Source organism: Pongo pygmaeus, chromosome 2, assembly GCF_028885625.2.
Source record: "Pongo pygmaeus isolate AG05252 chromosome 2, NHGRI_mPonPyg2-v2.0_pri, whole genome shotgun sequence".
NCBI lineage: Eukaryota > Metazoa > Chordata > Mammalia > Primates > Hominidae > Pongo > Pongo pygmaeus.
This window is the reverse complement of record NC_085930.1, coordinates 66577256-66593506: the sequence shown is the minus strand read 5'-3', so window position 1 is coordinate 66593506 and position 16251 is coordinate 66577256. Positions and strand designations below refer to the sequence as shown.

Here is a 16251-nt window from a genome sequence, read left to right as displayed (position 1 = left end):
CCAAGCATGAGGAATAAGCAGTCTTTACTGGGCTCAGACCAGGAGCCCATGGTCTTGAGGAACTCTGTATTTATCAGTTTTCTTCTCCACATTCTCTTCTGCCTGTTTCTGCAGCCTCATGGGCTGTTTTTACTTCTGGTAGTGGATCTTGGCCTTCTTCTCCTCCAGGTAGCTGTCACTGCCTGGTACTTCCAGCCAACCTCATGAACCACCCACCCCCAGCTAGGCAGACTTTATTTTAGGCTTCAGACGCACAACCTTGAAGGCACCAGGAACCACTATCTGCAATTAATATACAAAATGTCTGTTATCTTTTTTTTTTTGAGATGGAGTTTCACTCTTGTCGCCCAGGCTGGAGTGCAAATGGCATGATCTCAGCTCACTGCAACCTCTGCCTCCTGGGTTCAAGCAGTTCTCCTGCCTCAGCCTCCCGAGTAGCTGGGATTATAGGCATGCACCACCATGCCCGGCTAATTTTTGTATTTTTAGTAGAGACGGGGTTTCGCCATGTTGGTCAGGCTGGTCTTGAACTCCTTACCAAGTGATCCACCCACCTCAGCCTCCAAAGTGCTGGGATTACAGGCGTGAGTCACTTCACCCGGCCATGTCTGTTATCTTCTAAGTAGTCATCCTTAGTCCCTTTTACCCAGCTACCTAAGTGCTGTAGAATAGAGTTTTCTTTTTTGTCTTTGTGATTCTGGCACTGGTAAAATTCCATCTTGATGTCCTTTAGCAGGTCATCAAAATTATGATGAAAACAAGTTACATTTGTCCTTTAAGAGAAAGTTGTGGATGACTGACATATGTAGGGACTTGATGATCTGTCACACAGAGGATTTTAGATGAAATCCTTTTGTACCACTGTCTGCAACTGTGTTGATTTCCTTCCACATTGGATGATGGCTCTGGCCAGGGCCTTTTTGTTTTGACTGTTGGAGAGGAGGTTAGCTTGTGAATGTTTTTCGAAACAATTGGTTATTTTTTAGCATGTGTGAGGCTGATGGGCAGTAGAAAGTTCCTGAAAAGAAGTTTCTTCCTTCAAGGCAGTGTAATATAGTGACGAGAATAGGGGCTTTGAAGCTAGCAGACCCGGGTTATCATCTCAGCTCTACCACTTCCTGTGTGACTGGGCAAGTTACTTAAGCTCCCAGTGCCTCAGTTTTCTCTTCAGTAAAGTAGGCATAATCTTACCACTGGGGTTGTCAAGGGAATAACATGTAAACTATTTAGTGTAGTGCTTGGTACAGAATGAACATCTAATAAGAACAGTTACTAATATGACTATTACTACTGCTGTTATTTAAATAGTTTTTAACAGTATTATCAAAACAGCAAGCACAGTTTTGGTGGTAAATGCCCTAATGGAAGTGTTCATCTGTCACCATTGAGAAGGGAACTGTTAATATCCACTGACTGTTACTGACAGCTTCATAAGGACCTTGTAAGATGAGAAGTACTTTTCCTGGTAGAGAGGGGAAAGGTTTCCTAGGAACATCAGCCATGCAGAAGATCAGAAAACTAGCAGGCTAAAGCTGCAGCACCTTATTCTCTGTGTAGTAAGGCCAGTAAGCTTTCGTTTGTTTGTTTAAACAAGGGAGCCACCTGTGCAGATCATTCCTGGTGGCAGTTTGTCATCTTGTTTGGAGGAGACGGGCCAAAGGCAGTGACCCATGAGTATATCACTGCAAGAGCCGAGGTGTGAGTTGATGGAGACTGGCATGTAGCAGCAGGAATGGAGAGAAGGCAGGCAGACCTAGACAGGAAGTCATGAAGTTGCATGAGGAGCATGGGCTTCAGAGTGGCGTGAATCTGGAAGCTGAATCCTGGTTCCCCCACTTTCCTAGCTGTATAGTCTTGTGAAATTTTTTTTTCTTTCTTTCTTTTTTTTTTTTTTTTTTGGAGACAGAGTCTCGCTCTGTTGCCCAGGCTGGAGTGCAGTGGCACGATCTCCATCTCGGCTCACTGCAACCTCCGCCTCCCGGGTTCAAACGATTCTCCAGCGTCAGCCTCCCAAATAGCTGGGATTACAGGCGTGCACCACCACACCTGGGTAATTTTTATATTTTTCGTAGAGATGGGGTTTCGCCATGTTTGTCAGGCTGGTCTCGAACTCCTGACCTCAGGTGATCCGCCTGCCTTGGCCTCCCAAAGTTCTAGGATTACAGGTGTGAGCCACCACACCCGGCCTCCTTGTGTGAATTTCTTACCTCTCGGGACCTCAGTTTCTTCCTCTATAAAATTGGAGCTATTCCTTCTTAGGGCTTCTGAGAGAATTGAATTCAATTGAACAACCCTTGCTGCTGTGCCTAGTTTTGGTCTGTGTTCAGTAACTGTTAACCTTCATCTCATTCCAGAGGACTGTTTAAGGTTGAGCTTCTAGGAATTAGTGCTTTATTGCATTGAGAGAGAGAAAAATTGAAGATGACTTTGAGATTTCTCTCTTGAACGTAAGGTGATACTATTAAGCAAACTAGGAAATACAGAGAAGGGGGCAGAATTTAGGGAAAATATATGTTGAATTTTGGATTTGTTGAATTTGAGATTCTGAGGAATCTAAGTCCTGGCTTTAAAGGACACTTAAATATATGTTTAGAGGTTAGAGCTAGAAGTATAGTCCTGAGATTCATTGGCATATAGACAGAAATTGTTGTAGAAAGTGAATGATTTGGCCAGGTGCGGTGGCTCACGCCTGTAATCCCAGCATTTTGGGAGGCCAAGGCGAGCAGACTGCTTGAGGTCAGGAGTTTGAGACCAGTCTGGCTAATATGATGAAACCCTGTCTCTACCAAAAATATAAAAAACTAGCCGGGTGCGGTGGTGCACGCCTGTAATCCCAGCTACTCAAGAGGCTGAGGCAGGAGAATCACTTGAACCCGGGAGGTGAAAGTTGCAGTGAGCCGAGATCGTGCAACTACACTCCAGCCTGGATGACAGAATGAGACTCTGTCTCAAAAAAGAAAAAAGAAAAGAAAGTGAGTGACTGGTCGGGCGGGGTGGCTCACATCTGTAATCCCAGCACTTTGGTACATCAAGGCGGGTGGATCACTTGAGGTCAGGAGTTTGAGACCAGCCTGACCAATGTAGCAAAACCTGTCTCTACTAAAAAATATAAAACATTAGGGCCGGGCGTGGTGGCTCACGCCTGTAATCCCAGCACTTTGGGAAGCCGAGACGGGCAGATCACAAGGTCAGGAGTTTGAGATCAGCTTGGCCAACATGGTGAAACCCCATCTCTACTAAAGATACAAAAAGTTAGCCGGGCATGGTGGTGTGCGCCTGTAATCCCAGCTACTTGGGAGTCTGAGGCAGGAGAATCACGTGAACCTAGGAGGCAGAGGTTGCAGTGAGCCAAGATCATGCCATTGCACTCCAGCCTGGGCGACAGAGCAAGACTCCGTATTGAGAAAAAAAAAACAAAAAAACATTAGCCAGGCATGGTGACACACACCTGTAGTCCCAGCTACTTGGGAGGCTGAGGCAGGAGAATCGCTTGAACCTGGGAGGCCGAGGTTGCCGTGAGCCGAAATCGCACCATTGCACTCCAGCCTGGGCGACAGAGCAGGACTCCATCTCAAAAAAAAAAAAAAAAGAAAATGAATGACTGAATGACTGAGGAGAGGGCTGAGCATGGAACCCTTCAAAAACCAACAGTAGAAACAAAACGCTAGCTGCATTGTAGAGGAAAAGAGGGAAAGGGAGAGATTAGAGGCCCAGGAAACAACAGGAGGCTGTGGGAGTGTTTCTACACATGTGTGCCTCAAATTCTCAAATCACCTGTTTTCTTTTTATTTTATTTTATTTTATTTTGAAATGGAGTTTTGCTCTTGTTGCCCAGGCTAGAGTGCAACTGCAACCTCTGCCTCCCAGGTTCAAGAGATTCTCGTGCCTCAGCCTCCTAAGTAGCTGGGATTACAGGTGCACTCCACTACACCCGGCTAATTTTTTTAATTTTTAGTGGAGATGGGGGTTTCACCATATTGGCTAGGCTGGTCCTGAACTCCTGACCTCAGGCGATCCCCCACTTTGGCCTCCCGAAGTACTAGGATTACAGGTGTGAGCCACTGAGCCTGGCCAAATCACCTGTTTTCCATTGGGCAAAATTATAAAAATTCTTTCAAACAATTAAAAGCCAAAAAATATTTAATAGGAGTTGAGGGTGCATTCAAATACATTTGAGGTGATTTTGAGGTGGGGCCTCCAATAATAAGTGCCAGTGACCTGTAAGCATCAAGATAGCACCAAACCTACAGCAGCATTACCTGAGGCGCTAGGCAAACTCCAGACTCCTGGCCTCCATCACTATCCCTTCTCTTATTGAATCTTCTTTCCTCCACAGGAAGTGGGAGTGAGACCCAGGCATCCTCATTTTTTAATAAGTGCTCAAAGGCCGGGAGCAGTGGCTCACACTTGTAATCCCAGCACTTTAGGAGGCCTGGGCGGGCAGATCACATGGTCAGGAGTTCGAGACCAGCCTGGCCAACACAGTGAAACCACATCTCTACTAAAAAACAAACATTAGCCGGGCATGGTGGTGCACACCTGTAGTCCCAGCTACGCAGGAGGCTTAGGCAGGAGAATCGCTTGAACCCGGGAGGCGGAGGTTGCAGTGAGCTGAGATCGTGCCACTGCACTCCAGCCTGGGCAACAGAGCAAGACTCTGTCTCAAAGAAAAAAAAAAAAAATAAATAAATAAATATGTGCTCAAGATGGTGAATGTTTGAAAACGCTTGGTCAGGCACTATCTGGGACGTGATGCTGCAAGCCATACCGAGGCAGTGGAGAATTTTGTTGTCTTTTGTGATCAATGAAGCTTATCAGTTATATAGAAAAATATTTATTATAATTCCCACCTCATTCCTTCTGTTTGCTTTTCAGTTTTTTTAAGCCCTCGTTGTGAGTCTTTCATTCATTCAAAATTGGATTTCTGTTGCCAAAACATCTTTTTAAATGTGGAAAGCATATTCATCCTGTTGAAAAATAACAACAAACCACCCACTAGGAATCCAATGGCAAACTAACCTGCCCCCCTGGAACTTGCTAGGGACACAGTCAGTTACTCCCCTCTGGTGATTCTGCCTTTATAGCTTGTTCTCTTTTAAGCAATCCACAATGAAATTGCATTTTAGAAAGCCACCACCACACTCCTTTTAAACATTAAATACAATGGCATTGACCAGTCATTTTCTTTGATTCCTAGTGTCCATCATTACTCTTCTCAAAGTTTTTTACTGCTTAGAGTTGGTAGATATATGTAATGTCCTGGTGTTCCAACTACAGCTTTCTTTGTTTTACTGGTTCTATTTCTTTCTTTTCTTTTTCTTTCTTTTTTTTTTTTTTTTTTTTGAGATGGAGTTTTGCTCTTGTTGCCCAGGCTGGAGTGCAAGGGTACAATCTCGGCTCACTGCAACCTCTGTCTCTTGGGTTCAAGCAGTTCTCCTGCCTCAGCCTCCCAAGTAGCTGGGATTACAGGCATGTGCCAGCACACCCAGCTAATTTTGTATTTTTAGTAGAGACGGGGTTTCACCATTTTGGTCAGGCTGGTCTCGAACTCCTGACCTTAGGTGATCCACCTGCCTTGGCCTCCCAAAGTGCTGGGATTACAGGCATGAGCCACCGCGCCTGGCCTACTGGTTCTGTTTCTTTTTACTCCTTAACTGTGGACGTTCTCTAGGACTTTGTGGGGCTTTTCTTTCTCTGAGTAACTTCTAAGAACTGATCATTGTCACCTGTGTTAGCTGTTCTCTCAATATCCATGTCCAGTTTCCTTGGCTTATCTTTGCCCTGCTGTTGTCCATAGCTGAAAATGTCTTTCATTATTACTCTTCTGAAACTTGCTTTGCCTCTCAAGGTCTTCTCTTTCACTCAAGCTGCCATTCTCCTAGCCATTTGTGGCTTGACACCCCAAGAGCTTTATTCTCTCTTTTCATTTATTGAGTCCACCAAGATACCAAGTTAGGTCACCTTTTATTTTAAATCAGCCCCAACAAGGGTCCCCTCCTTTTCAGTTTTACTCCTCTGCTCTAATCCAGGTCTTCATAAATTTTTGGGCTCTTAGCTGATTTCCCTGCCTGCCTCCTTCAAAGCCCTTTACCCACTGCAGAATCATATTCACCATGCAGGACTACCACTGGCTTCCGCCTCCGAAATTCGTTAGCCTCACACTTGAGGCTTCTCCATAGGTGTTCACCCATGTCACCTGCTCAGCTCTGTGTGTGCTGCTCCTGCACAGCACAAACCCTTCACATGAGGACAGCTGGTTTCACGTGTCCCTATTTCTGGCATGAGTATTCCTCTGCTCTTCTTGTTCCTTCTGCCCTCCACCCATCTTCCCACCCCTTATCCATCCTTTTCAACATCACTCAGTGCCCATCTGCTTCATGGTGTCTTTCCCAGGGCTCTGCCCCACATTCATCCCATTCTTCTTGATTTGAATACCTTTTATGTAGGAGCACTAACTTTGTATTTCATTATATAGTTTCTATCAATCCAAAGCTCCTTATCTCTAATTCTAAATCCAACAAGTTTGGAAAACTGAAAGCTTTTTAATAGTCTTGGCACAAAACTCAAGCAAAACCTCCCTGAGTAGATATGAGCTGTTTTTAAAAAATATATCCCATTTGGCCAGGTGCAGTGGCTCATGCCTGTAATCGCAGCACTTTGGGAAGCCAGGGTGGAAGGATCACAAATCCAAGAGCTCGAGACCAGCCTGGGCGACATGACAAGATCTGGTCTCTACTACTGAAAATACAGAAAGATTAGCCAGTCATGGTAGCCCATGCCTGTAGTCTCAGCCACTCGGGAGGCTGAGGTGGGAGGATTGCTTGAGCTTGGGAGGCTGAGGTTGCAGTGAGCTGAGATTGTGCCACTGTACTGCAGCCTGGGCAGCAGAGCGTGACCCTGTAAATGTATCCCATTTACAGTGACTGTTCATATGTTCTGCTGTAGAAATACTTGTATGTCTGGTTGTGGGGTAATTGGACAGAATGGAAAGTGAAGGGACCCCATCAATTTGCTTTTTGGAGCTGCCAGATTTCTTTAGTATTGTTCTTCTCAAACTGGGGTATGTTACCCCTGAGAGTGTGGAGGGATTGTAGAAAGTTACAGTATATGTATGCATGATTGCCAGGAAGGTCAAATTTATTAGATGATTTGAGGGGGAAATGAAATAATAAAATATATATCATGGCACAAAATACAAAATTTCCATGCATTGAAAAGATAAAATATGAGATTTCAAAGAAATTTAGGCACTGTGGGAGGTGGGGAGAAATGTATCCTCATTATCTGCTTCAGCTAGAGGTGTTAAAGCACTGCTCTCAGACAGACAGAATTCTGACAGTTTGGGTTGTTGCATTTCTGAGTGGCTGGATTTAGGATTTTGTACTTGCAGAGTTCTCCAGGACCACACAAGATGGCAAAAACTTCTGAGACAGTGTCTGTGTCAAAGAAGGAATAACAGTAGTGCATCAGTCAGACTGACTCAAGGAAGGAAGAAGCATAAACATTAAGGCCACAAAGGTTACTTAGAAAAATCACTGTGTCATTGGTGAAACCCTGTCTCTACCAAAAATACAAAAAATTAGCTGGGCGTGGCGGCACGCGCCTGTAGTCCCAGCTACTTGGGAGGCTGAGGCAGAAGAATTGCTTGAACCCGGGAGGCAGAGGTTATAGCGAGCCGAGATTGTGCCACTGCACTCCAGTGCAACAGAGCGAGACTCCATCTCAATTAAAAAAAAAAAATCACTGTGTCATGAGGAGAATCAGCTTGACAACACAGGCCAATTAGGATGGTTTTCAAAGTTGTGTCTTAAGTGAAATAAGCCAGTCACAAAAACACAAATACTGTATGATGCCATTTACATGAAGTAGTCAAACCTGTATAGACAGAAAGTAGAATGGTGGGTGCAAGGTCCTAGGGGAAAGGAAATGGGGAGTTATTGTTTAAAGAGTATAGAGTTCCAGTTTTGCAAGATGAAAAAGTTCTGGAGATCTGTTTCACAACATTGTGATTATACTTAATACCACCTAACTGTATACCTCAAAATAATCAAGATGGTAAAGTATATGTTATGTGTTTCTTACCACAATCCAAAAAGAAGTTGTGTTTCAAGGTAGCCTGTAAACATCTCGTTACTTTTTGTTTGTTTGAATTAAACTTCATTACAAATGTTCTTTCTCACTAGGTTTTGCATGGATATGTTATTTTGCTGTGTTCTGTTTTGTTTTTTAATAGGCAAGAAATAATGGCGTCAGCTACGGGGGATCCTGGACTCTCTAAACTGCAGTTTGCCCCCTTTAGCAGTGCCTTGGATGTTGGGTTCTGGCATGAGTTGACCCAGAAGAAGCTGAACGAGTATCGGCTGGATGAAGCTCCCAAGGACATTAAGGGTTATTACTACAATGGTAGGTGATTGTAAATTTCATTTTCCAACATCTTCTGTTATCCTCTCTGTCCTCCAGTATAGTGTCAGCTTTCCTTTAGAAAGAGACAGCCTTGTCTTTTATAATCAGTGCTCTTCACTAGTTTCTATTTTACTTTCTGACTTTTTGATCCCAGTTCATTTTCATTTATTTTCTCTTGTTGTGGGGAAAAAGAGAGAGAGTAGTGAAACTCAAATTATTAATCCAAATAATACCCATTACTTAGCATTGCTGTGGGAAGAGATTGGAAATATTTTTTCCATTGAATCTTTTTTACATTCTTGGCAAATGTCTCATATTCACAAGAGCTCTGTCACATTCTGCCATTATCTATCCATAGATATATTATCTATGTAGCATAGATAATCAGAAATTGGATGGGGCGCCTTGGGCTCAACAAAGAGAAGAAAACTATTCATAAGCATTTTTGTTATGAACGCTGCTATTTCTGACTTGTCATTGAAAATGTCATAATGCTTCTGTCCAGGTGACTCTGCTGGGCTGCCAGCTCGCTTAACATTGGAGTTCAGTGCTTTTGACATGTGAGTATTTATTTGTTCAAAATCTGAAGTAAAGAGTACTACTTTTGGCAAGGAATAAGCATGCTTACCTCCCTCATAGGTGGACCACAGGAGGACTAGGGAAGTTCCCGGTGAGCAGAGTCAGCCCCCCTCATGATTCTCTTATACCTCCCATAGAGATGAGTGCTAGATACTTAGGTCTGTCTGGTTCATTTTTCACCACCTATTTATCAGAGCCAATTAGGTGCCAGGTGCCATCTAGATTGATTGAGACATAGATAATATCCCTCTTGATTTTAATTGTAGTTAATATTTTGTGATCTTTTCTTGATACCGCTCTCGATTCACTCCTTTAGTCCATGGGCATTGATCAATGAATGTTTATTAGGCTACTTCTGTATACAAGCCACTGTGCAAGGCATTATAGTGCTATACAAAGGAATATGATAGATATATCCTTGAAGGATTTTTTTTAATCTGCTTGGGAGCTGTGGGGAGTTGCTGGAGAGAAGAGACACACTTTTTTTTTTTTGAGACAGGGTCTCACTCTGTCACCCAGGCTGGAGTGCAGTAGTAACAATCTCAGCCCACTGCAACCTCTGCCTCCTGAGTTCAAGCTATTCTCGTGCCTTAGCCTCCCAAGTAGCTGGGACTACAAGCTCACGCCATCATGCCTGGCTAATTTTTGTATTTTTTTTGGTAGAGACAGTGTTTCACCATATTTGCCAGGCAGATCTTGAACTCCTGACTTCAAGTGATCCACCTGCCTTGGCCTCCCACAGTGCTGGGATTACAGGATCGAGCCACCACACCCAGCCAAGAGACACATTTATTGATCACTTAATTAGGCATTTTCATAAACATCTGTTCTTTCAGACTCGCCAGGTGTGATTTTTCTCTCTTTTTTCAGATGAGGAAACCATGGGACAAAAGGTAAAAATGGCTTGCCCAGGGTCACACCTAGCACAATTTAGAAAGCAGGGGCGAGAGAAAAAAATGTATTTATAAATGTATTTCTGAAACCCAGTATGAGTAGCTACAGGGATTTTGCTATCTTCTACAGAAATAGAGAAACCAGGAGGGGGATACAAATTTAGGAGGAGACAAGTTTGGTTTAGAATATGTTGAGTTTGAGATGACAGTGTCTACTAGAAATGTCCAGGAGGAACTGGAGTCGGGGAGAGAGGATCAGACTAGATTTGGGAGACATCCAGGTAGTGGAGAAAGAGAATAAAGATAGTCTCCAACTTATGGTGGTTTAATGACTTTTTGACTTTATGATGGTGAGAAAGCGATACATATTCAGTGGAAATTATACTTTGTGGACTCATACAGCCATTCTGTTTTTCACTTTCAGTACAGTATTCAATAAATTACCTGAGATATCCAACACTTTATTACGGAACAGGCTTTGTGTTAAGATGATTTTGCCCAACTCTAGGCTAATGTTAAGTGTTCTGGGTACGTTTAAGGGAGGCTAGACTAAGCTATGTCTGGCAGGTTAGACGTATTAAATACAGCTTTGATTTATGATTTTTTTTCAATTTATGATGAGTTTATCAGGACATGGTAAGTCGAGGAGCATCTGTATAGTATAAGAACAAAAGGCGCAAGCGGTGAATGGTTGTAATTAGGGAGGTGAAAGATGATACAGAACTAGCGAAGGACACAGGGATTGTCAGAGGAAAACCAGAAAAGTGTTACAGAAACCAAAGAAGGCAATGCTTTCCGGAGGGAAAGAGAAACTAACAGTGTCAGAAGCACAGAGGTCAATGCGAGGGCCATCGTGTTTGTTGATTAAGTCATTGTGGTCCTTAAGAATTCAGTTTGAGAAAGGGTGGAGCTGAAACCATGATGAGGGCCTTTAGGATTATTGAGAATTGAAAAAGGCTACAGTGTTTTTTCTGCTTTATTGTACCTCAGCAGTAGCAAGATGGGGAATTTTAGGAAGGTGAAGAAGTTTTTATAAGGTCTTTCTGGCTTTTGAAAGTGGCAATGGTCAACTATTAGGATATTTAAAATAAAGTGTCCCTAGAATTTTTTTAATCTCAGAAAATCAATACTTTTTTTCCGTTTATCTCAATCCAGTTGGAAAATTTGAAAGCACGATGTACATCCACAATGATGTTAGTATTTGTATCTTTAAAAATGTATGTGTTGGTGTTTCTTGTTCCCTTCAGAGCTTTCTTGCTCCATCGTAAACTCTTTGTGGTTACCTGTCAAAAGAAATAAAATCCTAATAATCTCTCTCTTGTTTTGGCAAACTAACTTATTTTGGAGCCAGTAAGATATAACGAGGAAAATACTGGAAATGTACAAGCATTAAATTGTCTGAAGATGGTACGGGGGAGCATAAACAGTCTGTTTTGTGTAATCTGGAGAGCCTCATATTTACCTCAGACTAACCTCACTCCTATCCTTATCCCTCTACTGGACTGTTTGTTTTATAAGGTTTTAATAATTTTATTCTTTAGAATAATTAATTAGAAAAACGCAGTTCACGGAAGTTAGGTTTGAACTTACTACAAAATGTGAGCATCTTAAACTTAATTAATCTAAAAATTTTGGTTGAAGGAGATAAGAAAATCTGTGATCCTGCAGCTATGACTTTCACACAAATTGCTCATTTTCACTCATCATATTTTTTCTTTAACCATTGAATACCCTCAGTGTGTGAGGCACTGTGGTAGACAGTGGGAGGTGAGCAGAAATAAGATGTGGTCCCCATTGTGTGAAAATAGTCCTGGATTCAAAGTTTGAAGATTTGGAATCTATGGCTAATTAACTGTGCTACTTCAGTAAGCCCTTTTAGTTTTCTCAGCTTTTGTTTCCTCATCTTTAAAATGGGTTCTTGCTTTCTAATGTTCTTTCCAGTTTTAAAAGTCTGTCACTATCTGAATCCCTATTAGGATGGCTGGGAAGTTTAATGAAAGTGCTTGGGACTTCTCAGAAGGCCTGATTTCTTTATTCCAAATTATTTCCTTTATTATTACGCCATTTTTGTTTTGATTGCTGTATATCTGCATGGGTTGGTAGAGAAAGTCTTTATGAATTTATTTATCAAAGAAGGAATATCTACAATGTGCAGATGTGTGAGTGTTAGGAATACAAAGACTTATGAAATATGTTCTCCAGAGCTCCTCTACTGTATGAGAGAGAGAAGTAGAAGGCAAATATTTGCATTATAGTGTGCTCAGTGCTGTAATAAGCATGGAGAGGTAATCATTATTTCAGGAAAACTTATTGATTGCTTCCTCTGTGTCTTGATAATAGAATGTGCTAGGTGCTGGGCATACAGACAGGAATGACATACAGTTGAATAGCTAACAATCCCAGTACTCACTTGTAGATGTCAAGAGTATCTTAGCTTTGCATAGCACTGGATAAGTCTCTTCTACTCTGTGCCCCCGGTAGTCTTATGGATCTCTGCACAAGGATCCTGTTCTCTGAATTGTATTAGACGAATTGTCAGTCAAGTAGTATTTTATCAGGCACCAACTGTCTTAAACTGGAGTATGCTGTCTTGAGTTAGGGTATCCTGCTGAATCAGACCCAAAAATGTAGGGGCCCAAACACAAAGAAGTTCATTTCTTGCTCATCAAATAGCCCAGGGCTGCTGGTCCAGTCTTCTTCCATGTTGTGGCGCCCTTGTCCCTGAGGACTTTGCATTTGTGTGCTGATTAAGACAGTTGTCACTTTCAGGTAACAACAGATTAATGAGGAAAGACAGCTAAGGTGCAAATAGGTGGAAGAGACACACCTAGTCTCTTAAAGGCCCTGGCGAGAAGGGACATGCATCACTCCACTCAGATTCTACTGAGGAGAACTCGTGGCCTCACTTGTCTTGCAAAGAAGACTGGGAAGCGTGGAACCCAGCTAAAACGTTATGTGTGCTTTCTGTTTCTGTTGACAAGGAGGAAAATGGATTTTGATTGACAGTCTCTGTACCTATGTGAAGCTGATAAAAAAAAAGAAATTTTCCGCTGGGCGCGGTGGCTCACGCCTGCAATCCCAGCACTTTGGGAGGCCGAGGCAGGCGGATCACGAGGTCAGGAGATCAAGACCATCCTGGCTAACACGGTGAAACCCCGTCTCTACTAAAAATACAAAAAATTAGCCGGGTGTGGTGGTGGGCTCCTGTAGTCCCAGCTGCTTGAGAGGCTGAGGCAGGAGAATGGCGTGAACCCGGGAGGCGGAGCTTGCAGTGAGCCGAGATCCCGCCACTGCACTCTGGCCTGGGCGACAGAGTGAGACTCCGTCTCTAAAAAAAAAAAAAAAGAATTTTCTTTTCTCTGGGCTTTAAATGATCAACATTTGAATGAAGAACATTTCTGTGGGTTTCTTTCCCTTGAGGAATATTTGTCTTTATTCATAAGAAATTTTCTTTTCTGCCGGGCGCGGTGGCTCACGCCTGTAATCCCAGCACTTTGGGAGGCCGAGGCGGGCGGATCACGAGGTCAGGGATTGAGACCATCCTGGTTAACACGGTGAAACCCCTTCTCTACTAAAAATACAAAAAAAAAAAAAAAAAAAAAAAAATTAGCCCGCCATGGTGGCAGGCGCCTGTAGTCCCAGCTACTCGGGAGGCTGAGGCAGGAGAAAGGCATGAACCTGGGAGGCGGAGCTTTCAGTGAGCCGAGATCGCACGACTGCACACCAGCCTGGGAGACAGAGTGAGACTCCATCTCAAAAAGAAAAAAATATTTTTCTTTTCTTTGCCTCAAGTTGGACCTAATTAGAGAAATAGGAGGCATAATTCTTGCCCTCAAAGAACTGAAAAGGTAGTGAAGGAAGTAGGAGTCTTACGCACACTCATATGTGTGGGGCAGAGGCTGTGTCTTTCTTATTCTCTGTTGTATCACCAGCACCCAGCACAGATCTGGGGTGTACTATTTGCTCAATAACTGCCTAATTGAATTACAAGCGGTCTAAGCACATGGCTGTCAAAATGATATGTGGTGTGGTTGATGGAAAGACACCAGTGGACTGTGTTAGAGGATGTTACAAACAGAAACTCTGCAATTGCTAGGGAAGTCAGGAGATGACAAAGAAGCATGACCCCCAACTGACTGTGACTTTCTGGGTTCCCAACGTTCCCTGTGGGCATGTGAAGCTGTGTGCAAAGTAGATTCCTCCAGGTATGAAGAGCACAGGTGCTCTTCCAGAGGATTTATTCCGTTCTGACCACCTGCCTGCCTGTTGGCCAAGTGTAAATGACTGGTGCAACACAGCCCCAGCACTTTCCTGAGTCATCACTGTAAGACTGAGTGAAGTGAAGGCCAAGTGTCTAGCTGTAATGTCCCCAAAGCAGGTCCAGTCTTCCGGCCTTTGTGAGATCCATTTTTACTAGGTTAGTATATGCATTATTGCAAGTTCGCTGTTGGCCTTAGTATGTGGAGAAAATTTCTAATTCAGATTCTTTTTAGCAGCTATGTTGAGATATAATTCACATACCATAAAATTCACCCCTTAGTTTAAAGGGGTACAATTCAGTGGTTTTTAGTAGATTCATAGAGTTGTGCTGCCATTCCTATTAATTCCAGAACATTCCCATCTCCCAAAAAAGACACCTTTAGCAATTACTCCCCATCCCCCCTCCTCCATACTCACCAGCCCTAGCCAACCATAACTCTACTTTCTGTCTCTGAGGATTTGCCTATTCTGCATATTTCATGTAAGTGGAACCATAGGAAACTAAACTAGTAAGTGTCAGAACCAAGATTTGAACTAAATTCTGTCTCCAAGTCTCAGGCTCCTTCCCTCTCATTATCACTTTTTAAATTCATTTTCCTGCCACCTCCCATGGTGGAACTTTAGTCATGAAAGATGCTTCTCCTTCGAAGCTTCCGATTGTCCTGGCTAATTAACTTGCATAAGTGCTGATGCTCCTAAGAGCCTAGCTATCTTGCAGTTGCTTGAGTTCTTGGTATGCAGTCTTCTCCTTTCACAGAGTGAGGCTTTGGTATGGATCTCACACACCTGGGAAGTTTGGGAAGAAGGGTACCTTCCTCCTCTGTGCTTGTGTCCAAATTAGATCATAGCATCCTTCCTTCTGTTTCCACATCCTGTTTCAGCAGTAATTGCATGAAGCCAAGTCTGAATGTAGAAGGCCTAGTTTACCAACTGCTCTGCTTTCTTTGCCTTCCCTCTGGGCTTAATCTTTTCCCTTTGTGATTTCTCTCTCTTCAAGACCAGCTTGGATGTCCTCATCTCACCTGGATGAAAAATATTCTTTTATTGGATGAGCATGGTGACAAACAACTTGTGATTTGCTGACTCATACCTCCCAAGAGAAGGTTCTGGCCATTGAAAGCTAGCTCTCCCTGAGGACTTGGCGTTTGAGCCTGATAGACGGCATTTGACAGAGCCATGTCATTCATTGCACCCCTTCATACCTGTTCTAGGTTTAGATTTCTACTCCTTCAGCCCCATAAACCCAATTTTACATGGACTTTAAATGAAAAGACATAGGTTATTCTAAACTATGCAGCTGTCATCAGTGCAATCAGTAAGAAGGCATTCTGTCTGCATTAGCTGTGACAACATTAGTAGGCTACTAATGAAATGAATATTTTCATTTAACATCTGTAAACTCTGAAATGCAAGTTAATCATTTCAGAGAAGAGACCAGATTTGTCCACATCTGAATTCGTATTCAGAATCAACTCCTCTTCTCTTCTCCTGACTTTGCTTACTCTGAGGACTGTGAGGCCTTTGGGGGTAATGTAGAGTGTTTTGTAAACCTGGTGGCACGACAGATTGACAGGTAGCCCAGGTGTGAGACATTTTGTCTGTGAGACTCAGACAACCATCAGGGGCTTGCCCAGCAGCAGTTTTATGCAGAGCCCCGTTTGGGGTGGGCTAGGTTGTGGGGCAGTCAGGAGAACACGTACTTTCTATCCTCAAGGAGCTTACTGTCCTCCAGCTGGGTGGGTATGACTGTAGTTCTTGAAAATGCTCGAAAATATTATGCTGAGTTTTATGTGCCAACTCTTAGCAGAGAAAGTGGAGATAGCTTTCCGGAAGAGGAGAGATTGATTGGGGCAGGACCTTGAAGCCTGGGAGGGTCTGAGAGGTGGCGTAGGCACAGCACGGTACCTTGGACTCAGCTAATTCTGGTTTTAGATTCAAGCTCTGCCTATTATTATGTGACCTTAGGCAAGTTGCTTAAACCTTTAAATGGGGGGAAAGAGCTGTTATGAGAATTCAAACTGTGCACAGCTCAACAAACAATATTTCCCTCAGGTTAAAGATGGGAAAGAAGAACAAATAGGAAATGAACTTCTCTTTGGGGGACAGTAGAAGAACA

General features: G+C 43.1%; 1 protein-coding gene across 4 annotated transcripts in view; it reads left to right on the top strand.

Moving 5' to 3' along the window:
* ATG7 (autophagy related 7) overlaps positions 1–16251 on the top strand; it is a 274769-nt gene that overhangs the window by 17989 nt on the left and 240529 nt on the right. For all 4 annotated transcript variants that reach the window (XM_054481308.2, XM_054481312.2, XM_054481310.2 and 1 more), the window contains exons 2-3: positions 8234–8403; positions 8909–8963. In XM_054481308.2, the coding sequence (XP_054337283.1) occupies positions 8244–8403; positions 8909–8963 (215 nt within the window). In that variant the 5' untranslated portion in view covers positions 8234–8243. The remainder of the gene's footprint in view (positions 1–8233; positions 8404–8908; positions 8964–16251) is intronic.